The 27,075-nt window shown below is 34.2% G+C and overlaps 4 protein-coding genes across 4 annotated transcripts in view; all 4 read left to right on the top strand.

Annotated features, from left to right (window-relative positions):
* LOC142349906 (uncharacterized) overlaps positions 1–27,075 on the top strand; it is a 419,533-nt gene that overhangs the window by 308,052 nt on the left and 84,406 nt on the right. The gene's annotated exons all lie outside the window — the stretch shown is intronic.
* Positions 1–27,075, top strand: part of LOC142349904 (uncharacterized) — a 412,979-nt gene that overhangs the window by 309,177 nt on the left and 76,727 nt on the right. The gene's annotated exons all lie outside the window — the stretch shown is intronic.
* The window catches only part of LOC142349900 (endoplasmic reticulum-Golgi intermediate compartment protein 3-like), a 393,083-nt gene that overhangs the window by 309,174 nt on the left and 56,834 nt on the right, over positions 1–27,075 (top strand). The gene's annotated exons all lie outside the window — the stretch shown is intronic.
* Positions 1–27,075, top strand: part of LOC142349979 (eukaryotic translation initiation factor 2A-like) — a 49,197-nt gene that overhangs the window by 1,779 nt on the left and 20,343 nt on the right. The window contains exons 2-7 of the mRNA XM_075401853.1: positions 7,937–8,142; positions 8,430–8,587; positions 14,894–15,088; positions 15,308–15,527; positions 22,293–22,561; positions 22,917–23,192. Of these exons, the coding sequence (XP_075257968.1) occupies positions 7,937–8,142; positions 8,430–8,587; positions 14,894–15,088; positions 15,308–15,527; positions 22,293–22,561; positions 22,917–23,192 (1,324 nt within the window). The remainder of the gene's footprint in view (positions 1–7,936; positions 8,143–8,429; positions 8,588–14,893; positions 15,089–15,307; positions 15,528–22,292; positions 22,562–22,916; positions 23,193–27,075) is intronic.

Here is a 27,075-nt window from a genome sequence, read left to right as displayed (position 1 = left end):
CATTCGAGAGCAATTCTTCCGACATCAGTCAGTTTGTTTTTCAAATGATTTGGGCAATAAGTCGTCATTTAGCAATAACTGTTGGTCATTTGAGATGAGAAATATCTTCGAGCTTCTTATTAAGTTCGAAAGGCCCATTTACAATGGAATTGAGAAAAACTCAGGTGGGATTTAAGACGAGATGTAACTGTTGTTTGTGTATTGCGATTTCGAAGCTATTCTATCCTATCTATGATGTTACATTGAAGGGTTCTATGTAACAAGGAGGCTAGGTAATAAGAAGCATATAATTTTCTGACCGCATCTCATCACATTTTTTTCAAAAAAAAAACAGAAGTTGATCTTTCGAAACAAAAGAAGGATTATTTCGTAGTCTGTAGACGGATTAGCTCCTGAGCAGTAAAAACATTAATTAATTTTTTAGTGACCACGAAGTGATAGCAAGGTTATATTATTAGTCTGATCTCGGTTTCTCTAAAATCCAAATGGTTTGGATAATACTGGGGTGCTCCTTTTTAAATTTTTTTCGAAGATTTGTGAGAAGTAATAAAATTCGAGTAGTGATTTCTGGACATTTGAGTAGTAAAAACCCTAAAAGCTAATATTTTATAACGTTGAGTTTTTTTAAAACTATTTCTAAAGTCCAATGATAAATAAGTTTGTGCGATTTCTTGCTGTTTAAGCAAAAATTTAAGCCTCAATTAAACTTCTGTTTTCGCTCTTTCTCATCTGATGTCCTTCACGAATGCTATTTAGTGGGAATATATGTGATGTAATGGTGCGTAATTATTACTTTTTGTGCCTTCAAAGGGAAGCTCATTGTTCTTAAGATTTTGCCACTATTTGTTTTCATAAAAGAATAGGCGAATCTTTGGAATTTAACGGTGTATGTTGTTGTTTTTGAAAGTTTAACTCTTAGTTTTAAAATTGACAGGTCATAGTTTTGAGCAATAAATCATTTATTTTAGGTCTTTTAATTGAGAGCAACATTTATTACTTCTCCACTTGTTTTCACTAATTTTTTTTATGGTTTTGTGGGTTTTATCAGTACTTGCCCTATTTTATCATGTTGCGTAGTCAAACTAATGATTGATCTTATTGCTTCATTTCATGTATAAAAGAAACATTTTAGATATTTTAGATAAACATATGATAGATAATGCTTTTAATGACTCATACTATTTGTATTAATAAAATAAATAATTGTGTTTCTTGCTGGTAATTGTAGTTATTTTTGATGAGCTGTCTTTTAATCTCATTAATGGTGGGTGTCATGGGGTCTCTGATGATGCGTACTTGGACCCATTAAAGTTTTTTCTTCTGGCTGTTGGTATTCTTGACTTAGATCATCTTCATTTAACAAAGTTTTGGAATTTTTGGGCTTTGCTCATCCTTGTTTTTATTATTGTCGTGTCACTGGCTGATTTTTATAAGGTCTTCGGTTTTATAATTAGGCATAATTCCAAACAAAATTCAGTTTCTTTCGCGATTTCAAATTTTGATTGTTTTGACAGCATTTTTGGCAGTTTTACAAATTTGAGCCTCAGTCGTTTCTAAAAACTGGTATGTGTTTTAATTTGGTGATTTGCTCAATTTGGGTACTGGATTTTACGCAGTTATGTCTTTCATTTATTTTGGTGCTTCTTGCTTTTAAAGACATTAGTGACATTTGTTTTGATGATTATATTGATAATCTCGTTTTTTCAAACTTCATCTTCGTCCTTTTACTTTGTCCTTTGTCTTCATTGGTTTTTATAATTTGTTGTGTATTTTCTAGAGACCCGTAAAGTGAATGGAATGTACAATGAAGGACCCGTGATTTTTGATTCACGGCAGCAGTCAGTAGTTTTTTGAAAAATGCGCATTTATTTGGAATTAATTTCCTTTTTCTTTGCGTAAATTGAGGTTTATGCTTCCTTGTCTATCAAAAGCTGTTGCTGTTATTTCCCTGGGCTAAAATTTCTTAATATATTTTGATTATAAATCAGTTTTTGTTGGGCTATATTTTTGTGAACTGTTCACACTTTCTTTGATTTTTTAATGTGAATTAGAAATCTAACATGCAGTGATTTCAACGGTAAACAAAAATGAAGGAGCAAAATTTAATTGGTTCAATTTTTTCAATTTACGACTAAAGCGCAGTCAGATTTTCGGGTTTGGTTAAATTTTGAGAAAATTTTCATTTGCCACATTTTGACTTGTCTTTTACCAAAATTCCTACGAACTTTTTCATAGTTTTACATACTTTTTTTTTCATAAATGCTAGTAAAATTGATGAAGTGGGAGGGCAATGGTTCGAATCACGGTGGGGAGAAATGTTTTTCCACCCGCCTGTCATTCGAGTGCAATTCTTTCGACATCAGTCAGTTTATGTTTATCAATTGATTTAGCAATAACTGTTGGTCATTTGAGATGAGAAATATCTTCGAGCTTCTTATTAAGTTCGAAAGACCATTTTCCTGTGGGATTGAGAAAAACTCAGGTGGGATTCAAGACGAGATGTAACTGTTGTTTGGGTATTGCGATTTCGAATCTATTCTATCCTATCTATGATGTTACATTGAAGGGTTCTATGTAACAAGGAGGCTAGGTAATAAGAAGCATATAATGTTGTGACCGCATCTCATCACATTTTTTTCAAAAGAAAACAGACGTTGATCTTTCGAAGCAAAAGAAGGATTATTTCATAGCCTAAACGGATTAGCTCCTGATCAGTAAAAACATTAATTAATTTTTTAGTGGCTACGAAGTGATAGCAAGGTTATTTTATTAGTCTGATCATGGTTTCTCTTAAATCCAAATGGTTTGGATAATACTGGGGCGCTCCTTTTAAATTTTTTTTCGAAGATTTGTGAGACGTAATAAAATTCGAGTGGTGATTTCTTGACGTTTGAGTAGTAAAAAACCCTAAAAGCTAATATTTTATAAGGTTGAGGTTTTTAAAAACTATTTCTAAAGTGCAGTGAGAAATAAGTTTGTGCGATTTTTTGCTGTTTAAGCAAAAATTTAAGCCGCAATTTAACTTCTGTTTTCGCTCTCTCATCTGATGTCCTTCACGAATGCTATTTAGTCGGAATATTTGTGATGTAATGGTGCGTAATTATTACTTTTTGTGCCTTCAAAGGGAAGCTCATTGTTTTTAAGATTTTGCCACTATTTGTTTTCATAAAAAAATAGGCGAATCTTTGGAATTTAACGGTGTATGTTGTTGTTTTTGTAAGTTTAACTCTTAGTTTTAAAATTAACAGGTCATATTTTTGAGCAAAAAATGATTTATTTTAGGTCTTTTAATTGATAGCAACATTTATTACTTCTCCACTTGTTTTCATTAATTTTTTTTTGGTTTTGTGGGTTTTATCAGTACTTGTCCTTTTTGTCATGTTGCCTGGTCAAACTAATGATAGATCTTCTCGCTTCCTTTCATGTATAAAAGAAGCATTTTAGATGTGAGATATGATAGATAATGGTTTCAATGACTCATACTATTTGTATTAATAAAATAAAGTTTTGTTGCTGGTAATTGTAGTTATTTTTGATGAGCTGTCACTTAATCTCATTAATGGCGGGTGTCATGGGGTCTCTGATGATGCGTACTTGGACCCATTAAAGTTTTTAGTTTTGGCTGTTGGTATTCTTGACTCAGATCATCTTTATTTAAAAAGTATTGGAAATTTTGGGCTTTGCTTATCCTTGTTTTTATTGTTGTCTTGTCACTCGCTGATTTTTATAAGGTCTTCGGTTTTATAATTAGGCATAATTCCAAACCAATTTCAGTTTCAGTTTCTTTCGCGGTTTCAATTTTTGGTTGTTTTGACAGCATTTTTGGCAGTTTTACAAATTTGACCCTCAGTCTTTTCTAAAAACTGGTATGTGTTTTATTTTGGTGATTTGCTCAATTTGGGTACTGGTTTTTACGCAGTTACGTCCTTCAATTTTTTGATGCTTCTTGCTTTTAAAGACATTAGTGACATTTGTTTTCAAGATTATATTGATAATCTCATTTTTCAAACTTCATCTTTTCCTACTTTGTCGTCATTGTTTTTTATATTTGTGTATTTTCTAGACACCCGTAATGTGAATTTTATGCACAATGAAGGACCCGTGATTTTTGATTCACGGTAGCAGTCAGTGGTTTTCTGAAAAATGCGCATTTAGAATTAATTTCGTTTTTCTTTGTGTAAATTGAGGTTTATGCTTCCTTGGCTATCAAAAGCTGTTGCTGTTATTTCCCTGGGCTAAAATTTTTTAATATCTTTTGATTATAAATCAGTTTTTGTTCGGCTATATTTTTGTGAACTGTTCACACTTTCTTTGATTTTTTAATGTGAATTAGAAATCTAAGATGCAGTGATTTCAACGGTAAACAAAAATGAAGGAGCAAAATTTAATTGGTTAAATTTTTTCAATTTACGACTAAAGCGCAGTCAGAATTTCGGGTTTGGTTGAATTTTGAGAAAATTTTCATGTGCCACAATTCGACTTGTCTTTTACCAAAATTCCTACGAACTTTTTCATAGTTTTACATACTTTTTTTTTCATAAATGCTAGTAAAATTGATGAAGTGGGAGGGCAATGGTTCGAATCACGGTGGGGAGAAATGTTTTTCCACCCGCCTGTCATTCGAGAGCAATTCTCTCGACATCAGTCAGTTTATGTTTATCAAATGATTTAGCAATAACTGTTGGTCATTTGAGATGAGAAATATCTTCGAGCTTCTTATTAAGTTCGAAAGACCATTTTCCTGTGGGATTGAGAAAAACTCAGGTGGGATTCAAGACGAGATGTAACTGTTGTTTGGATATTGCGATTTCGAATCTATTCTATCCTATCTATGATGTTACATTGAAGGGTTCTATGTAACAAGGAGGCTAGGTAATGTTGTGACCGCATCTCATCACATTTTTTTCAAAAAAAAACAGGCGTTGATCTTTCGAAGCAAAAGAAGGATTATTTCATAGCCTAAACGGATTAGCTCCTGATCAGTAAAAACATTAATTAATTTTTTAGTGGCCACGAAGTGATAGCAAGGTTATTTTATTAGTCTGATCTTGGTTTCTCTTAAATCCAAATGGTTTGGATAATACTGGGGCGCTCCTTTTAAATTTTTTTTCGAAGATTTGTGAGACGTAATAAATTTCGAGTGGTGATTTCTTGACGTTTGAGTAGTAAAAAACCCTAAAAGCTAATATTTTATAAGGTTGAGGTTTTTAAAAACTATTTCTAAAGTGCAGTGAGAAATAAGTTTGTGCGATTTTTTGCTGTTTAAGCAAAAATTTAAGCCGCAATTTAACTTCTGTTTTCGCTCTCTCATCTGATGTCCTTCACGAATGCTATTTAGTGGGAATATTTGTGATGTAATGGTGCGTAATTATTACTTTTTGTGCCTTCAAAGGGAAGCTCATTGTTTTTAAGATTTTGCCACTATTTGTTTTCATAAAAGAATAGGCGAATCTTTGGAATTTAACGGTGTATGTTGTTGTTTTTGTAAGTTTAACTCTTAGTTTTAAAATTAACAGGTCATATTTTTGAGCAATAAATGATTTATTTTAGGTCTTTTAATTGATAGCAACATTTTTTACTTCTCCACTTGTTTTCATTAATTTTTTTTTGGTTTTGTGGGTTTTATCAGGTCTCTGATGATGCGTACTTGGACCCATTAAAGTTTTTAGTTTTGGCTGTTGGTATTCTTGACTCAGATCACCTTTATTTAAAAAGTATTGGAATTTTTGGGCTTTGCTTATCCTTGTTTTTATTGTTGTCTTGTCACTCGCTGATTTTTATAAGGTCTTCGGTTTTATAATTAGGCATAATTCCAAACCAATTTCAGTTTCAGTTTCTTTCGCGGTTTCAAATTTTGGTTGTTTTGACAGCATTTTTGGCAGTTTTACAAATTTGACCCTCAGTCTTTTCTAAAAACTGGTATTTGTTTTATTTTGGTGATTTGCTCAATTTGGGTACTGCTTTTTACGCAGTTACGTCTTTCAATTTTTTGATGCTTCTTGCTTTTAGAGTCATTAGTGACATTTGTTTTGAAGATTATATTGATAATCTCATTTTTCAAACTTCATCTTTTCCTACTTTGTCGTCATTGTTTTTTATATTTGTTGTGTATTTTCTAGACACCCGTAATGTGAATTTTATGCACAATGAAGGACCCGTGATTTTTGATTCACGGTAGCAGTCAGTGGTTTTCTGAAAAATGCGCATTTAAAATTAATTTCGTTTTTCTTTGTGTAAATTGAGGTTTATGCTTCCTTGGCTATTAAAAGCTGTTGCTGTTATTTCCCTGGGCTAAAATTTCTTAATATCTTTTGATTATAAATCAGTTTTTGTTCGGCTATATTTTTGTGAACTGTTCACACTTTGATTTTTTAATGTCAATTAGAAATCTAACGAGCAGTGATTTCAACGGGAAACAAAAATGAAGGAGAAAAATACTAATTGTTTAAATTTTTTCAATTTACGACTAAAGCGCAGTCAGAATTTCGTGTTTCGTTAAATTTTAAAAAAATTCATGTGCGTCAATTTGACTTCTGTTTTTACCAAAATTCCTACGAACTTTTTCATAGTTTTACATACTTTTTTTTCATAGATGCTACTAAAATTGATTGGATATGCTAGCAATGATCTTTTGCAACTGTTTTGTTTAGTTTGTGTTTTTAGCGCTTTTATTGTTTTCAACTCTTCTCGTTTTTTATAAAAATCTGAATTTTTGAAGTTTGGCTGTATCTGTTCTTTTTGTTGTCCTCTCCAATAAGTTTCATTATTGACAGGTGCAGCTGGCTTTCCATGGAGGCGTGAAAGAAGTTAATCACTGTTTTCAGTCGATAGAAATTGTTTTTCGATTTCATTCGTTTTTAAGCAATTTTAACTTGTTGTTTTCCTCTGATATTCACTGATTCAATGACTAAGAACTTTAAAAAGTAGTTTAAAAAATGTAACTAAAAAGTAGTTATTATGCAAATACATTAATAGAAGTGTGTTTAAGAAACCAACATTTACTGCCATTGGATTTTTCTATTGTGGCAAAGGATAGAGGAGATGGTTACAGAAAAGATTTTGCAGAACAAACAGATGAAATGAGAAATTTTGGAATATTGATTGAGAAAATAATTTGAATTGGAAGAATTAGCAAAATTTTCTAGACTTAGCTACAGTTCAAACAAAAATCTACTCTATTACGGTATTCGTTGATTGGACAAAGGTTTTTGAAGAAAATTGTAAAGTTTGGAGCGAATTTTTTCAAAAAATCTTGTTTCATGATTACCTTGAAGTTTACAGTTGTTACAGACGATTAAAAATAATGGTTAATGTAAGTCTCTTTGTAAGGCAAGAAAAAGTCTCTTTCTTGATAGAAACTTGATACAAACTCTGACAAAAATTTCCAAATTTTGCCGAAAACGGTAAAAGGAATACAAAAATAAAATAGACAAAAACTAATGAAGTAAGACTAAAAACCTAGGGACATTGATTTTGTGCATTGACAATAGTATTCAAGAAGACCAATGTTTCTTTGCTTTCCTGACAAAGTTTGGCGGTAATTCAAAAAGCCTGTAATAACCCTGTGATACAAATAGGCTAGCAAAAACAGTAGCTAATTAGTAGCTAATTTCAGCTTACTTTTTTGCCAAAAATAAGCAGAAAATCATTAGACGTTTTTTAAAAAAAAAATAGAAAAATAATGTTTCAGAAACCTAAAACCAGGATAACTCTTCGAGAAAAAAACGAAATTCAAAACCCTCCAACTAAAATGTTGCACGCCCTGTTGTGCATATCGTCCCCCCCCCCCCCCCACCCACCTCCACCATATATCCCTCATTATCGGGTTAAAAGTTTTGTTCCTTCGAAGCGTGGGTGGGGGGTTAGGAAGAGATATGCTCTTGTTCTTTTGCATGAGATGCTGTAAACTTTGTGTTATGTTCACTTGCTTTTGCAGCACTCTGCAACAGAAGAACACAAATCAAGTGTTCGCTTGGAGTGGGGAGGGGAAATACCTGGCCTGGTGCAACTCAGAGTACCTAGTGGTGATGAATGTGAACAATAACTTTGCCCCTCTCTTCCAAGTCAACAGGGCCAGAGTCACCAGCATCCAGTTCTCACCCAGAAATACCTACATTTGTACTTTCGAGCCATTTAGTAATGGTGAGCCAACCAACAATTTTGTCGCCATCCATGTGAGCGTGTTACTGGGTGAGACAAATCATTACTCAAAACAAGGCTTAGAACGGAAAATCGTATATTTATAACCTTATAGTTATGGTTTTCTTTTCGCGGGTTAAACTTCGTTTATTTTTAAGGACTACTTTTTATCCATTCCGATGGCAAAATGCTTGCAACGTGATAATCTGCGCGCTGCAAAGATTGTGTCAATTTTTTAGTTATCTCTAAGATAAGCGGAGAAAAGTTGTAATAATATTGAGTGGTTTCAGCAAATGGGAACAAAGACAACATCTGCATTTACTCTTTCCTGTCTCAAAGGGTAGTGGCCACTTTCACACAAGGCACCTCAGCTAACTGGCAGCCACAGTTTTCACAGGACGAGAGGATCTGCTGCCGATTCTACAAGGAACACGCAGTCTTCTATCAGGTCAGATTCACACCCAATAACAAATAGACACGTCTTGGACTGAGGCGCCTCAGTCAGTGAAAATTACACAGAAAGATAATCGAAGTCAAGTTCGGGTAATCAAGTTAATAAGAGAGCATTAGAGGAAATATGAACGAAATCATAATCAAAGATCATGTAAAGGACTTAAGATATTAAGCTGATGAGCGTTTATACCAGCTGAATTTTTCAAACCATTTAATTGCTTGCATAACAGCTGATTTTTACTAAGGCAATGAATTAAGAATTTCGAATCCTATATATTAAACGCGTGAGCTCTAAAGTGGGACAAAATTTTTGCATGTTTAAGGGGCCTCTCGAAGCGCATGTTTAAGAGCCGCATTGAGCAGCATGTTTAAGCGGACATATCGAGAGAGGTCAATGACCTAAAAGGCTCAAAGTAGATGGGTGAGAATCGAACCCGGGACAAAAGACTGTTAGTCAGGTGCAGTTACCACGAGGCTAAGTGGGCTTAAAAGTTTGCTCGCCCAGAGGGAGGATTTACTGTCCTGGGTACTACGTGTTTCTTGAATGGTCCCGAACTAAGTTTGAAGTTCTTATTGTAAACGTGTGTTTTTCTGCAAAGTTTTAGCTTTACGGATTCTGCGCTATTCTAGAACACTCTTAGATTTCAACTAAGTTTTTCACGCTTTACTTTTTGATTTTGTGTGATCTCAAATGCTCTCAATCTGAAATATGTTATTGATACGATATAAGCAATTGTGAGAAATGGTGGCTTGTAGTCGTTATAGTGCAGGTGGTAAGATGGAGGACTGCTATTCTGAGGGGCGAGGGTTCAAATCCGTGTGGGGTACCCTCACTTTTTTTCTCACTTCCTTTTTTTCACTTTCTTTTCTCACTTTGTTTTCTCGCTTTCTTTTCTCACTTTCTTTTTTCACTTTCTTTTCTCACTTTGTCTTCTCACTTTTCCTTCCTTTCTTTTTTCACTTTCTTTTCTCAATTTCTTTTCTCACTTTCTTTTCTCACTTTCTTTTCTCACTTTCTTTTCTCACTTTCTTTTTTCACTTTCTTTTTTCACTTTCTTTTCTCACTTTCTTTTCTCACTTTGTCTTCTCACTTTTCCTTCCTTTCTTTTTTCACTTTCTTTTCTGACTTTCTATTCTCACTTTCTTTTCTCACTTTCTTTTCTCACTTTATTTTCTCACTTTCTTTTCTCACTTTGTCTTCTCACTTTTCCTTCCTTTCTTTTTTCACTTTATTTTCTGACTTTCTATTCTCACTTTGTCTTCTCACTTTTCCTTCCTTTCTTTTTTCACTTTCTTTTCCCAATTTGTTTTCCCACTTCATTTTACTTTCTTTTCTCACTTTCTTTTCTCACTTTCTTTTCTCACTTTCTTTTCTCACTTTCTTTTCTGAATTTCTTTTCACACTTTCTTATCTCACTTTTGTTTCTCAATTTCTTTTCTCACTTTCTATTCTCGCTTTCTTTTCTAACTTTCTTTTCTCACTTTCTTTTCTCACTTTCTTTTCTCACTTTCTTTTCTCACTTTCTTTTCTCACTTTCTTCTCTCACTTTGTTCGCTCACTTTCTTCTCTCACTGTCTTTTCTCTCGTTCTTTTCTCACTTTCTTTTCTCACTTTCTTTTCTCACTTTGTTTTCTCACTTTCTTTTCTCACTTTCTTTTCTCACTTTCTTTTTTCACTTTCTTTTGTCACTTTCTTTTCTCACTGTCTTTTTTCACTTTCTTTTCTCACTTTCTTTTCTCACTTTGTTTTCTCACTTTTCCTTCCTTTCGTTTTTCACTTTCTTTTCTCAATTTCTTTTCTCACTTTCTTTTCTCACTTTCTTTTCTCACTTTCTTTTCTCACTGTCTTTTTTCACTTTCTTTTCTCACTTTCTTTTCTCACTTTGTCTTCTCACTTTTCCTTCCTTTCTTTTTTCACTTTCTTTTCTGACTTTCTATTCTCACTTTCTTTTCTCACATTCTTTTCTCACTTTATTTTCTGACTTTCGTTTCTCACTTTGTCTTCTCACTTTTCCATCCTTTCTTTTTTCACTTTTTCTGACTTTCTATTCTCACTTTGTCTTCTCACTTATCCGTCCTTTCTTTTTTCACTTTCTTTTCTCAATTTGTTTTCCCACTTCCTTTTATTTTGTTTTCTCACTTTCTTTTCTCACTTTCTTTTCTCACTTTCTTTTCTCACTTTCTTTTCTGAATTTCTTTTCACACTTTCTTATCTCACTTTTTCTCAATTTCTTTTCTCACTTTCTATTCTCGCTTTCTTTTCTAACTTTCTTTTCTCACTTTCTTTTCTCACTTTCTTTTCTCACTTTCTTCTCTCACTTTCTTCTCTCACTTTCTTTTCTCGCTTTATTTTCTCACTTTCTTTTCTTACTTTCTTTTCTCACCTTCTTTTCTCCTTTTCTTTTCTCACTTTCTTTTCTCACTTTCTTTTCTCACTTTCTTTTCTCACTTTCTTACTCATTTTCTTTTCTCACTTTTTTTCTCTTTTTCTTTTCTCACTTTCTTTTCTTTTTTCTTTTCTCACTTTCTTTTACTTTCTTATCTCACTTTCTTTTCCCACTTTCTCTTCTCACTTTCTTTTCTAACTTTCTTTTCACTTTCTTTTCTCACTTTCTTTTCACTTTCTTTTCTCACTTTCTTCTTTCTCTTTCTTTTTTCTTTTTCTTTTCTCACTTTCTTTTCTCATTTTTTTTCTCACTTTCGTTTCTCAATTTCTATTCTCACTTTCTTTTCTCACTTTCTTTTATCATTTTCTTTTCTCACTTTCTTCTAACTTTCTTCTCTGACTTCTTTTTCTCTTGTGCTTTTCTCACTTTCTTTTCTCACTTTCTTTTCTCTTTCTGTTTTCAACTTCTCACTTTCTTTTCTCACTTTTTTTCTCACTTTTTTTCTCACTTTCTTTTCTCACTTTTCTCACGTTCTTTTCTCACTTTCCTGTCTTACTTTCTTTTCTCACTTTCTTTTCTCACTTTCTTTTCTGAATTTCTTTTCACACTTTCTTATCTCACTTTTGTTTCTCAATTTCTTTTCTCACTTTCTATTCTCGCTTTCTTTTCTAACTTTCTTTTCTCACTTTCTTTTCTCACTTTCTTTTCTCACTTTCTTCTCTCACTTTCTTCGCTCACTTTCTTCTCTCACTGTCTTTTCTCTCGTTCTTTTCTCACTTTCTTTTCTCACTTTCTTTTCTCACTTTGTTTTCTCACTTTCTTTTCTCACTTTCTTTTCTCACTTTCTTTTTTCACTTTCTTTTCTTACTTTGTTTTCTCACTTTTCCTTCCTTTCGTTTTCACTTTCTTTTCTCAATTTCTTTTCTCACTTTCTTTTCTCATTTTCTTTTCTCACTTTCTTTTCTCACTGTCTTTTTTCACTTTCATTTCTCACTTTCTTTTCTCACTTTGTCTTCTCACTTTTCCTTCCTTTCTTTTTTCACTTTCTTTTCTGACTTCTATTCTCACTTTCTTTTCTCACATTCTTTTCTCACTGTATTTTCTGACTTTCTTTTCTCACTTTGTCTTCTCACTTTTCCTTCCCTTCTTTTTTCACTTTTTCTGACTTTCTATTCTCACTTTGTCTTCTCACTTTTCCGTCCTTTCTTTTTTCATTTTCTTTTCTCAATTTGTTTTCCCACTTCCTTTTATTTTGTTTTCTCACTTTCTTTTCTCACTTTCTTTTCTCACTTTCTTTTCTCACTTTCTTTTCTCACTTTCTTTTCTGAATTTCTTTTCACACTTTCTTATCTCACTTTTTCTCAATTTCTTTTCTCACTTTCTATTCTCGCTTTCTTTTCTAACTTTCTTTTCTCACTTTCTTTTCTCACTTTCTTTTCTTTTTTCTTTTCTCACTTTCTTTTACTTTCTTATCTCACTTTCTTTTCCCACTTTCTCTTCTCACTTTCTTTTCTAACTTTCTTTTCACTTTCTTTTCTCACTTTCTTTTCACTTTCTTTTCTCAATTTCTTCTTTCACTTTCTTTTTTCTTTTTCTTTTCTCACTTTCTTTTCTCATTTTTTTTTCACTTTCGTTTCTCAATTTCTATTCTCACTTTCTTTTCTCACTTTCTTTTATCATTTTCTTTTCTCACTTTCTTCTAACTTTCTTCTCTGACTTCTTTTTCTCTTGTGCTTTTCTCACTTTCTTTTCTCTTTCTGTTTTCAACTTCTCACTTTCTTTTCTCACTTTTCTCACTTTCTTTTCTCACTTTTCTCACGTTCTTTTCTCACTTTCCTGTCTTACTTTCTTTTCTCACTTTCTTTTCTGAATTTCTTTTCACACTTTCTTATCTCACTTTTGTTTCTCAATTTCTTTTCTCACTTTCTATTCTCGCTTTCTTTTCTAACTTTCTTTTCTCACTTTCTTTTCTCACTTTCTTTTCTCACTTTCTTCTCTCACTTTCTTCGCTCACTTTCTTCTCTCACTGTCTTTTCTCTCGTTCTTTTCTCACTTTCTTTTCTCACTTTCTTTTCTCACTTTGTTTTCTCACTTTCTTTTCTCACTTTCTTTTCTGACTTTCTTTTTTCACTTTCTTTTCTCACTTTGTTTTCTCACTTTTCCTTCCTTTCGTTTTCACTTTCTTTTCTCAATTTCTTTTCTCACTTTCTTTTCTCATTTTCTTTTCTCACTTTCTTTTCTCACTGTCTTTTTTCACTTTCTTTTCTCACTTTCTTTTCTCACTTTGTCTTCTCACTTTTCCTTCCTTTCTTTTTTCACTTTCTTTTCTGACTTTCTATTCTCACTTTCTTTTCTCACATTCTTTTCTCACTGTATTTTCTGACTTTCTTTTCTCACTTTGTCTTCTCACTTTTCCTTCCTTTTTTTCACTTTTTCTGACTTTCTATTCTCACTTTGTCTTCTCACTTTTCCGTCCTTTCTTTTTTCATTTTCTTTTCTCAATTTGTTTTCCCACTTCCTTTTATTTTGTTTTCTCACTTTCTTTTCTCACTTTCTTTTCTTACTTTCTTTTCTCACTTTCTTTTCTGAATTTCTTTTCACACTTTCTTATCTCACTTTTTCTCAATTTCTTTTCTCACTTTCTATTCTCGCTTTCTTTTCTAACTTTCTTTTCTCACTTTCTTTTCTCACTTTCTTTTCTCACTTTCTTTTCTCACTTTCTTCTCTCACTTTCTTCTCTCACTTTCTTCTCTCACTTTCTTCTCTCACTTTCTTTTCTCGCTTTCTTTTCTCACTTTCTTTTCTTACTTTCTTTTCTCACCTTCTTTTCTCCTTTTCTTTTCTCACTTTCTTTTCTCACTTTCTTTTCTCACTTTCTTTTCTCACTTTCTTACTCGCTTTCTTTTCTCACTTTTTTTTTCTCTTTTTCTTTTCTCACTTTCTTTTCTTTTTTTCTTTTCTCACTTTCTTTTACTTTCTTATCTCACTTTCTTTTCCCACTTTCTCTTCTCACTTTCTTTTCTAACTTTCTTTTCACTTTCTTTTCTCACTTTCTTTTCACTTTCTTTTCTCACTTTCTTCTTTCACTTTCTTTTTTCTTTTTCTTTTCTCACTTTCTTTTCTCATTTTTTTCTCACTTTCGTTTCTCAATTTCTATTCTCACTTTCTTTTCTCACTTTCTTTTATCATTTTCTTTTCTCACTTTCTTTTCTCACTTTCTTCTAACTTTCTTCTCTGACTTCTTTTTCTCTTGTGCTTTTCTCACTTTCTTTTCTCACTTTCTTTTCTCACTTTCTGTTTTCAACTTCTCACTTTCTTTTCTCACTTTCTTTTCTCACTTTTTTTCTCACTTTCTTTTCTCACTTTCCTGTCTGACTTTCTTTTCTCACTTTCTTTTCTTACTCTCTTTTCTCACTGTAGAAGTTCGTTATCTGTACAAATCTTAGCGGTACTTGAATATGCAAGATAGCAAAGCCAATTAAGTCTTCGATCAAAAAATTGGTGTTACTTGGGGTAATATACTAAACCAAACACATCGGTAACGTAACGCAATACCTCTGGCTGTTGAAGGAGGGTCATGGCTTACAGCCCGAGCTGGTACGAAAAAATCTCAATTTTAAACCTATTCTTTTAAATGATTTTCTGGTGATGCTTTTGCGGGTCTGCTAGTTAAGAATTACTTACGGTTGTTCATAGCAAGTAAAACGTTAAATACCTTAAACGCATGAAAAATAGTGAACTCAGTCGACTATTGGCTGAGAGTTCTTCCCGCCGAGTATCGATAGTATACTGTTGGTTGGTGTTCTTAGAGTGTTTTTTCACCAATGTTTAACGATTGCTTACATCTCATTGTTCTACTTGCGAAAGTCTTAATTTTGGACAGTTAAATTTTTAAGTCATAATATTTTTGTCAGGATGGGGATTTCACACAGCCCAAGCATAAGCTCCACATTCCGGGCCTGGCGCTGGTCCAGATGTTTCCCACTGCACCCAATCACGTGGCAGTCTATATCACTGGCTCCAAAAAGGGCACTCCAAGTGTGGTCAAGATTCTGAGGTACCCTGACCTGGACCAATATGCTGCCCTATCGTCCAAAAGTTTCTTCAAGGTACCAAAACAACTTTTATTACATCAAATTAGACGAAGTGAAAAGGTACATTATATCTTGGTGTGAAGTGGGAATCGGATGTTTGATTGGAGGAAATTGTCAAGTAAAATTAAAATCAATGCCTCGCATTTAAGCCACGATTTTCTACTCGGCTGTTCATCTGTACAGCGGCGGGTTAATTTTTGTGGATAGAATTTTGTAAATCTAAGAATGCTTTAGGCAGACAAGGCAACGTTGCACTGGAACAGTAATGGTACTGCTCTGATTGTGAAGAGTATGACTGAGGTGGATCAGAGTGGAAAAGCGTATTATGGCGAGACCATGCTTTTCTACGTGTCCACTGATGGTTCCTCTGGAGTGGTGGAGTTGAACAAACCCGGACCTATGTATGATATTTGCTGGGATCCCAACAAAAATGAGTTCTGCGTTGTTTATGGGCGTAAGTATCTCGAATTTTTTGTAGTAGCTGCGTAGCAATAGCGAGACTTATCATTGATTTCATTTTCGTTTTTACAATCGAAAATTTTTGAGCGTATTAGTGCCATGTTATTTTGTTCAGTTCGTCGAGAGTCCAACGAAACTGTACTAAGCAATAGTACCCAAGATTGTTATATTTGGAGCGTGTTCAGTCTGTAAAGTGCATGGAGTCTCACAGCTTCACCCTCGCTTGTTTAATGCCCTGTCATTTAACCCCAATTTTTTGTCACCCGGTTATCATTTATCCTCGATTTTAATTATAAATTGGTACAATTAAATTGAATTTTTAATTTTCTTAGGTGATTAGGAATAGGTACGGTTTTGGTAAAAAGTTTCCGGTTTTTGGGTTGAGAACTTTGCGGGGTTTAATATCATAGAGTGAAATGATATGACGGGATCAAATGAATCGTAGTGAAAAGTAAAGAAATTTTACGGTGTTCCAGTTTTCGAAAAAAAATCAATGCTCTATAAATTTTTATTTTCCTATTTAATAATGCTGTCTTTGGTTTAGAATGTTATAAATTCTTATAGCCATACTAATTCTTTAGCCATACTAGTTCTTTACTGTCTCACCCAACAAAAAGTTGAATACATTTTTTCCACTAATTTTACTTAGCTTAAATGGATCAAAGAGGTTTTGTTTTTTTTTCGCAGAATTATGATTTAATAGGTTATATCTGGAAGCGGCTGAATCAGCTGCAAAAAATCTCCGAATTACTTCAATTAATTTTGGCTTAATTCTTGAAAATGTTTTCTAGAGATTGTACCGCTCTTCCGTCTCACTAGTTTTTGTTAGCCGAGATATCTCCAACGCCTAATATTTAGCGCTATTTGTTTCTTTGCATTGTTTTCCTTGATTTTCCGTTTCACCTTATTTTCAGCATCTCGGGTATAGAAGGTTTTCTGATCCAACTACAATGGCAAGTCAACTGGGTTTATTTTAGTTTGATTCTTTTAAAGCCTTTTTTTAAAACTCGGTGATTGTTAATTGCTCTCAAACGAAGTTTGTAGCAGTTATATCAGTCATGCGTGTTTTTTTAATTCCATTTTTTGTACTACCGATCTAAGTCACTGAGTATCTCTCAGAGCTTTACTGGTCTGTAAGTATGTGATTCACTGAAACTGTCGAGGAAGACTATATTTCAGTGGGAATGGCGATAAAGTTTTACCCCAGACTCCCCCAGCACTTCTTGCTGTCGTTTCTGACTAATTCTTGCCAGTGCTTTCAATTTCCTGTTAATGAGTGTTTACGTATTCAAAAATTACAAACCGTATGATTGTTATCAATGCTTTCTCAGCTCACTGTTTCGTTTGATAAACTACGCGATATTTAATCTGAAGCAGGCAGTTACCGCAATAATAAATTTGTTAATCAAAAGTCAGTATTGGTTGTTATCGATTTTTTTAAATAAGAGCGAAATTGAGGGTAGTTAATTGTGATCCTGCTTGATTCGTAAGTGGAACACGTAAAAGTCAATGCATTTGTGAATAATGTTTGATTTTGATGTCTTAATGAACAAAATTGATAGTCGAAAAAATATGGTGTCTTTTTTTCAGACTGCTTTATTCTGGAGAGATTTTTAATGTTGTAAAAAGAAGCTCAATAAAAATTCTTCTGCTCTCGTGGCATTTTATAACAAATATTGTTTAAACTTTGGTGGGTATATCGTATTAAGGGGTTGCTCTCAAACGATTTTTGCAGCAATTATATTAGTCCTGCGGTCTTTATTTTGAGATTTTTTGTTTGACCCATTTGACTTTGTCCTTAAAAACGGGATAAACAAGTAGCGATCGGAGGGAATCAAATGGCTGAAGAGCTCAAATAGAGCTGGTTACCACTGAAGCCAACTGTTCGTTTGAGAGCATTTCGTCCGACGTTAGTCTGTAATGTGTTGGGTATCTTGTTGGTTTTCGATGAATTTTAGATTGTTTGGTTTTGCTAGGACTTCCTTGCCTCAAATTATATTTTTTAGTCCGCAAGCTTTTTCCATGTTTCATATGCACAATTTGAATGAATCCACATTTATTAGCATTTATAGCTTACATTTTACCAATTTTAGCTTGTTTTTGTCTTAGTTTGTGGATTTATAAAATTTTTAGTGAGTTTTAAAACTTTTTCTAGAGTTCTTAGTATCTTACCAGTTTTATGATCAACAATTATTTTTCAAAATATTTCCTTGGCCCCTTCTGTTAAAATAATTCTGTTTGGATTGATTTTATAAATTTTTGTCGATTTTTTTTCTATCGGAATTCTTGTCCCCTCTCGATTTTCTAGTTCTTACTGATTTTTTGTTATCAACTATATTTTTTAACAGGATTAGCTGGAGTTTTTTCAGTTAATGAGAAACCGGCTTTGCTATTTCTCAGTGGCATGATATCTTGAGATTCTATCAAAAATTGGACTATTATTGACTTCAATTTTGAAACGTTAAGTTTCAAGTTCCTTGCTGCCTTCAGATTTCAGATGCTACTGTTTCCTTATTTTTATTGAACTATTATTAATAGCCGCCCTCATCTTCTCAGCCGGCTATTATAGCGCTCCTATTTTTTTTACTTCGTCGAATAAAAAAATGTTTCGCTTTACCTCATTTTGCCGCTTTTTCAACATTTTGCGTGAAATCTTTTTGACTTCTGTAGGCTAGTTTCTCTCTTCTCTCATTCTGCTAAAAGTGATTTTGAACATCAGTTGCTCAGCAAAGCAATTCAAAATGAACAGAGTCAGTATAAAAAATTGAAGTCAGAAGTAGAAACGGGATAAACCCATAAAGCCCAATTTTAGATGCCCGCTATTTGAACGTCGTTCCTATAAGTCTTAGTTACCATCTCTAATGCTTATTGGTATTGATAGTAGCCCCTGTAGCCTCTCTCTAAGAAACAGAAGTACGTTATGTTCAACTACGAAATGCCATCAAAATAAATCGGACTTAAAAAATGTTTTTGTACAAAAATCTTTTTTTTTTCAATATCTTCTATTCTTTCAAGCCCAATCATGCTTATTGGAATCAACGGCGGCTATTTTCCGGCAATCTTTAGGGTATGTTATTTGATTCGGGCCAAATTTTAGTTATTTTATTTATCGGCGTTTGTGCCAAACTCATCCAATTCCAGTCTCTTTGATTATCTGTTCGGATTTATTAATTATCAAAGGAGTTGTCTTTCTACTAATTTTTGTACATTTTTGCGAGATTTATTTTCATCCAAGGTTTTATTGGACACATTAAGTTGAATTGATTTGGACTCGAATATTTGTTCATTGAATTGGGTTGATTTCCCGTATTCACCTATTGAGGCTCTTAAACATTTTTTTTGCTGTCTCAGAATAGTTCAATACTATTGAATAGTTGCTCACCTGATTTTATAGCTTGTTTTTTACTTTAAAGTAGTGTTTCATGTATTCTAATCAATTTAATGTTAACGTTTTGAAATATGTTTTCCGATTTATCAATCTTTTAGGTTTTCACCATTTTTAATCTTCGAGGGTCGTATTTGTGTGAGTTTTTTGGCAATAATTGTTTTCTTTCCAAAACCTCCAGTCAATTTTGTTTTGACCAAGTTGGATGGGATTTTTATTGCGGAAGACAATAAACTAAAGGGGATCTCTTTTGTAATAAAGACCCGTTGCTTATATTTTTTCTAAGCATTGTTTGTCGCCTTAGTTCGGTAGTATTTGAAGGAAAGTCAGTTGAGTAGAGCCTTAATGAGCGGGTCGTTTTCAGAGAGAAACTGGATATTAACATTGTTTGTATTCTCTGTATAATAATATTTGTCATTGTTTTTACGATAGTAATATTAATTCTAGATTTCCTAAAGAATGACTTGTTTTTGAAGTGAGGTTAGGTTGTACGAACCTTAGTTGTTTAGATAGTACAAGCCTTGGCTTCGTCTATAGAATGGAGTCTTTCAATGTTTTTTTAATGCAAAATGTTTCTATGTTAATGCAAAATGTTTCTCCTGATCGTTTTGACTTTTTCAGTTGACTTTGACATCCGTGACATCCGAGTTTTGCTTGATCTAAATTGTTCTCACTCAAAATTATGAGCAGCCAGTGAACTCCAATTGGCAACAGCGTGCTACTAAACGCGAATATAATTCGTTTATTGTTGAAAGGGGTTCATTTCAAATAATCTTAGCGGCCTATAATCTATTATGGAGATCTCTTATCCCTGCCCTACCCGAGGCCCTAATGAAGCAGGGTACAGTAGAACCAATCCCCCAGCATTTGCTAACAGAAGAGTTGATCTGACTTTATTTTTAATTGCTCGTAAACGAAGTTGGTAGCAAATGTATTTGTATTGTGGTCGTTTTAATGCGATTTTTCGCTTGACCTATTTAGCGTTATTTTAACATTGACATGTCCACTTCTTGTCCTCGGAAACGGATTAAGCCGGTAAAGCCCGGAGGGAATTATGTTACCGAGCAGCTCTCTTAGAGCTTTACGCCTTACTAGTCTCTAAGATTCTGCGACTCACCGAGACTGTTGAGGAGACATAAATTCATTGTGCGAAGAGCGGTTCTTAGAAGTTTGACACGCATCGTCAAGTCCAGCCCACCTTAATGCTGTCATCAGGAAGCCCTAGCTGGCTACTACTGAAGCCAATTGCTCGCTGATCATTTGAGAGCAATGCATCTACATTAGTCGATTATGTTTAATAGCCACCTTCATCTCAACCGGCTATAATAGCGGTCTTATTGTTTCTTTTACTTCGCTAGACAAAAATCTGCTTCGTTTTACTTCATTTTACCATTTTGTTATTTTGCGTGTTATCTTCTAAACTTATATGGGCTAGTTTTACTCTACGTTCGTTCTACTGGAAGTGGTTTAAAACAGCATTTGCCTCAGCAGAGCAATCTAAAATGAATGAAGAACATAGAAACGATATAAACCCATAAAGCTCAGTTTTAGATGTCCCGTGTTCGGACTGTGTTTTTATTAGTCTTAGCTACCAGGTCTAATATTTATTGGTATGAATACCAATCTATGTATCCTCTGCTTGAGAAAGAGGAGGATGTCTGTCCAAGCGAAATAGCTTGCACTTCAAAAAAATTTTTGTACAATCAACTTTTATTCGTTTTTAATAGCCGCCCTCATCTTCTCAGCCGGCTATTATAGCGCTCCTATTTTTTTTTTACTTCGTCGAATAAAAAAATGTTTCGCTTTACCTCATTTTGCCGCCTTTTCAACATTTTGCGTGAAATCTTTTTGACTTCTCTAGGCTAGTTTCTCTCTTCTCTCATTCTGCTAAAAGTGATTTTGAACATCAGTTGCTCAGCAAAGCAATTCAAAATGAACAGAGTCAGTATAAAAAATTGAAGTCAGAAGTAGAAACGGGATAAACCCATAAAGCCCAATTTTAGATGCCCGCTAATTGAACGTCGTTCCTATAAGTCTTAGTTACCATCTCTAATGCTTATTGGTATTGATAGTAGCCCCTGTAGCCTCTCTCTGAAACAGAAGTATGTTCAACCACGAAATGCCATCAAAATAAATCGGACTTAAAAAAATGTTTTTGCACAAAAATCTTTTTTTTTTCAATAACTTCTGTTATTTCAATCCCAATCATGCTTATTGGAATCAACGGCGGCTATTTTCCGGCAATCTGCCGGGTATGTTTTTAATAGCCGCCCTCATCTTCTCAGCCGGCTATTATAGCGCTCCTAATTTTTTACAATTCAAAGAATTTGAATTTTATTGGGGCGCTGTCTTTTTTTAAGATCTGTTCACACATTTTCATGATTTTTGAAGTCAAATTGGAGTAGTGATTTTGGTCACGCCGGAACAGGAAGTGGAGCGAAAAAGCGAGTGGATTTGCGGCGTGAAATTTTTTCGCTCTAAATTTAAAGTAGAGTGAGAAAACGGTGTTTGAACAAAAATTCGCTTTCTCGCTAGTGGTTTTTTGTTCACATGCGGGAATTTCACTTTGATTTTTTTTCGATTTTTCGGATCGGATATTTTTTCTAAATGGTTTTCCCAATCCATTCATAGTCCGTTCTAGGTCTAGTTTTCTGTTTAGTCAATGAAAATTCTTTGAATTGTACGTCAGGACTTGTCCTGCTATGTTTTTTACTTTGTCAAACTTTTTCGCTTTACCCATATTCGCGCTTTTTCAACATTTTGCGTGAAATCTTTTTGACTTCTCTAGGCTAGTTTAACTCTTCTGTCATTCTTCTCAAAGTCCTTTTAAACAGCAGCTGCTCAGCAAAGCAATTCAAAATGAAGAGAGTCAGTATAAAAAATTAAAGTCAGAAATAGAAACGGAATAAACCCATAAAGCCCATTTTTATATGCCAGGTACTTGAACTTTGTTCTCATAAGTTTTATTTACTGTCTATGATGCTTATTGGTATTGATACTAGACCCTGTAGCCTCTCACTGAGAGACAGGAGTATGTTCAATTACGAAATGACATCAAAATAAATCGCACTTAAAAACATTTTTATACAAAAATCAATTTTTGTTGATATTTCTTTCAATCCCAATAGAGTTAAGGGAATCAATGGCGGCTATTTTCCGGCAATTCGTCAGGTATGTTTGTTTTTAGCTCTCAATTAGACGCATGCTGTATTTTCTGTGGGGAGAGAGTTGAATCGTTCTCTATTTCAAGGTCAAATTAAGTGGATGATTCGGTTCTAAACCTTGCGAAACATAGCTGTTCTAAATAATACATTTGTAGATAACACTCATCCTGTAACTTTATGATAAAAAGGTCAATGTTTTGTTTTGTTTTAGATATGCCTTCAAAGGCGTCGCTATTCAATTCCAAGTGCAGTTCAGTCTACGATTTTGGCACTGGACTGCGGAGCGCCTGTCGCTTCTCGCCCCAAGGCCATTTGTTGGCTCTCTACGGACATGGTGCTATCCGAAGCAACGTGGAGATCTGGCACAGGCCCACCCTCAGTCTTATTGCCAAAATTATTGACTTCGCTGACATCACGCTGTTTGAATGGTCTCCATGTGGGGAGAGATTACTGCTAGCAACCCATTCACCCACACTCAAGGTATCAACCAATATGTTGTGAGCACCAGAATAAATAACATGAACACTTTTTCGGTAATGTTTCAAGGTTTTCATTGTATGGACTGTAATTACTTAACTGTAAGTACATTCGTGGTATTAGATTAAGGGTCCTTCCCATTATTGCCCCATGATGGCATGATTTACGTTAATTTCAGGAGGCTATATGTTTAATGACCACTAAGCGAGGGGGGGGGGGGGGGCTACAGTGGAAAAGACGCGAATTACCAACGTAAGAAATGTCTGGCAGTATAAAAAGAGGTATCTCAGACCTCATTTCGTTTGAGCAGCTGTACTATTGAAGTTCCATTTTAGATTATATTGTAACTTTGTTTTAGGTGGACAATAAATGGGCGATTTACGACTACCAGGGGCGCAGGCTGAAGGAAGATATGGGTCGTGCTGGGCTGAGTGCAGGTGCCAGGGGTGGAAGCAACTTTGAGTTCTGGCAAGTGTGCTGGCAGCAACGCAACTCCAAAGAGCAATACCCTCCCAGAGAGCTCCAGTTCAGCGCCATCAGTCTTCAAGACCTGCAGGTGCAGGAGGCCACTGAGAAGAAGTATGTGCCACCTCACCTGCGCAACAAGGCACAAGCTGAGAAACGCAACATTGTCGTAAGTCACATTTTGACCTGTATTTACTGTAAAAGTTAAGTCAATGATAAGTCTTAAGTTACCGGACGTCTAAATCTTACATTTTTATTAGGCGTTTACCTCTCGTTATCACCAATATACGAGTAGCGATTGAGAGGGCTTTTATTGCTCATGATCTTTTGCTTAAATACAATCAGGATTTCTCTCAAACGAAGCTTGTAGCAATTATTTAAGCCCTGTTTAATAGCCGCCTCAGCTTCTCAGCCGGCTATTTTAGCGCTCCTAATTTCTTTTACAATTCAAAAATTTTTGAATTGCATTGGGGCGCTGTCTTTTTAAGATCTGCTCACAGATTTTTATGATTTTTGAAGTCAAATTGGAGTATTGATTTTGGTCACGCCGAAACAGAAAGTAGAGCGAAAAAGCGAGTGGTTTTGCGGCGAAAAATTTTCTCACTCTAATTTTAAAGAGTGAGAAAACGGTGTTTAAACAAAAATTGGTTTTCTCGCTAGTGGATTTTTGTTCACATGCGGCAATTTTACTTTGATTTTTACAGTGTTTTTCGATTTTTTGATCGGTTTTTTCTAGGTGGTTTTCCCAATCCATTCAAAGTTTATTCTAGGCCTATTTTTTGTTTGAACCAACTGTCTTTTAGTGGTTTTTGTTCACATGCGGAATTTTGACATTGATTATCACTTCTTTTAAATTTTTTTTAATCTGATTTTTTTTGGAAATGGTTTTCCCACTTCAGTCATAATCCGTTCTAGGTGTAGTTTTTGTTGAGTCAATGAACTTTCTTTGAATTGTACGCCAGGACTTGTCCCGCTATGTTTTTACTTGTCGAATAAAAATTTTTTGCTTTACCTTAGTTCAAAGCTTGTTCAACATTTTGCGTGAAATCTTTTTGACTTCTTTAAACTAGTTTCACTCTTCTCTCATACTGCTAAAAGTGTTTTTGGACAGCAGTTGCTCAGCAATGCAATTCAAAATGAACAGAGCCAGTATCAAATAACAAAATCAGAAATAGAAACTGGATAAAGCCCGATTTTAGATTCCTGTTACTCGAACTTTGTTCATAGATACCATCTCTAATGCTTATTGGTATTGATACTAGTCCTTGTGTGGTCTCAGTAGTATGTTCAGCTCCAAAATGACATCAAATTAGTTCGCAGTTTATAATTGTTTGTACAAAAATCATTTCCTTAGTTTATTTCTTCTTTCAATCCCAATCTTGGTTATGGGAATCAACGGCGGCTATTTTCCGGCAATCTGCCGGGTATGTTTGTCTTTTTTTGTATTTTTTTTTGAAGACGTGTAACGAAACTACTGAAGACGTGTAAAATAAAGTAAGACATTGCTGTGCACAGCATTTTTCATTGGTTCGGGGACACCAGGCAGCTACAAATTCGTGATATAAAAATGATGTCATTATTTTTATAGCTACGAAGCTGTAAGATGAACGGAGCTATATTGCGGTGTTCGTGGTTTTTGCAATTCAAAGAATTTGAATTGTATTGCGGCGCTGTCTTTTTATTACGACTGGAAGAGGAGTATTGAAGAAGTCCTTTTTTTAATCACTTTCGTTGGAGTGAATTTTGAAGCAGGAAATGAAGCGCGTAAAAATTTTTAGAATGGTTTGGGTGCTGAACAAAACTGAAGAGCGGAGCGAAAAGAGAGTGGTTTTTTGTCCACTCCGCTGTTTTCGAAACAGCGAGAAATTGAGGTGTGAAAAAATTTCCGTATGCGGCTTTTTAAAACCGTTTTTCATTTTTTTTGGTTTAGAAGTTTGATTATGATTTTGTATTGTTGTAGGGTTGTTTTGATAGTGTTTTGTAGGTTTCTGGTCTTAATGTGAATTTTATACCAATTTGCAGATTTTTCAGCTATTTTGATTGGTGTTAAACGATTTTTTTTAATGAAAAATGACAATGAAGTAAGAAATTATTTTTTGCTGGTTTCTGTTTTTTCTTATCTTAGAAAAGTTTCTTTGCCTATTTTACTTGCCTTTTGTTTTTGAAGCTTTTCAATGCTCTATTTGCTCCAATGGACGTTTTTTGGTTCTATGTGCTCGTGTGAAATAAAAAAATGCATAAATTTTTAAAAGATTTTGAAGTTGTTTTTAAATGCTTTTTGTATTCAAGTTTGTATAGGATTTGGGGATGCCTATAGTCCAAATAAGTTGTTTTTGCTGCATGTTAGTGGTTTTGATTAAGTTGAGAGTCGTTTTGGTAATGATAATGCTAATGTGTAATGATAATGATAATTTTCATGCAGATTTCAGCGAAATTTCGTGTTTTGCTTATTTTTGCTAAAATTCTCTGATTGTGTGATTATAACGCATGACCAGAAGAAGTATTAACAGTTTGCTCAGATAATGATTTGGATTCAGCATAATGGCAGTTGATCCATAATTTGCGGCTAATTTTTGTTGCAGTTTTACAGAGAATATTGGTTTTGTTCTTCATTTAGTTTCTCTACTTGAAAATTTTGTTGGGTTTTTCTCTCATTTTGCAGTGGTTCAACGAATTAAAAATAAATGTATCGCATAGGTTTTTGCCAAAAGTTGTTTTCTTAAACTTGCAACGTGATATTTTTATCCCATGCTTTATCATCTTTTCTGGTCAGATACTTCTTCATTGTTCTTATTCATTTTCTTGTTTCAGAGTGGTTAGTGTTATTCAGTAGAATTAGCTTTGTTAGTTTTTGTGATCTTTCAGTAGGATAAGCTTCATGTTAGTTAGGGGCGTTAGTTTTTTTTCCTGGGAGTCCTTTCCCGAATTCTTCCGGCTATGTTTTTTTAAGGTCTGTTCACACTTTTTCATGATTTTTGAAGTTGGAGTAGTGATTTAAGTCACGCCGAAACAAAAAGTGGAGCAAAAAAGCGAGTGGTTTTGCGTGAAATGTTTTGTTCCATTTTTAAAGTACAGTGAGAAAACGGTGTTTAAACTAATATTGGTTTTTCGCTAGTGGATTTTTGATTTTTTCGATTATTTTGGATCGGGCTTTTTTTCGATTTTTTTGGATCGGATTGTTTTCTTAATGGTTTTCCCAATCCATTCATAGTTCAACCTGGGCTTAGTTTTTTGTTGGAGCAAAACCAAATTTCTTTTTCTCGTTTGTGGTTTTTTGGTTCACATGCGGCATTTTGACATTTATTTTCTGTTTAAATTTTTTAATGATTTTTTAGAAATGGTTTCTCCAATTCAATTATAGTCCATTCTAGATCTAGTTTTTTGTTTAATCAATGAAAATTCATGGAATTGACCGTGAGTACTTGTCGTGCTATGTTTTTTAATTCGCTTATTTCTTAAGTTTTTTGTCTTCTTATTTTGTGCTTCTCGCTGTAGTTTTTCTTGATAATTGCTCTCAAACGAAGTGTGTAGCAATCATATTAGTCCTTTCGGTCTTTAAGCATTTTTTCGCTTCGTTGATTTTTTGTCTGACGCTTTCCGTCCTCAAAACGGGATAAACAAGTAGCGCCCAGCGGGTATGAAGTGCTCTTAGAACCTTTCAGCTCTGTTTCAGCTCAAACTCTTTTGGAGACTTATGGTGTGAACTATAGGGCGGTTCTTAGAGGTTGAAGACCCCTCCACTGTAGACCCCCCGAGCGCTTACCCCCTCCCCCACCCCACTGTTGCCCCTCATCAGTCCTCTATGCACCCCGTTTCTAGGTACTGACGAACAACCGCTGGCCAAAAACACAAAATTTATACTGTTTTGCACAATTTTTTCCAAGCTTCTTGAAAATTTTTGACATTTTTCGATTTTCATTAGCCCTAGGTGTCAAGACACCTCCTCTAGGTTTTAATATTGTGTTACTGCATAGTTTCTAGTGGTAATGGAATGGTTTCAACCTTTTAACATCACGATTTTAAGCATTTTTTTACAAAGCGTGCAATTTTTC

Source organism: Convolutriloba macropyga, chromosome 11, assembly GCF_964194025.1.
Source record: "Convolutriloba macropyga chromosome 11, txConMacr16.3, whole genome shotgun sequence".
Taxonomy (NCBI): Eukaryota; Metazoa; Xenacoelomorpha; order Acoela; family Convolutidae; genus Convolutriloba; species Convolutriloba macropyga.
Note: the sequence above shows the minus strand (reverse complement) of the source record. Positions and strands in the feature narration are given on the sequence as shown.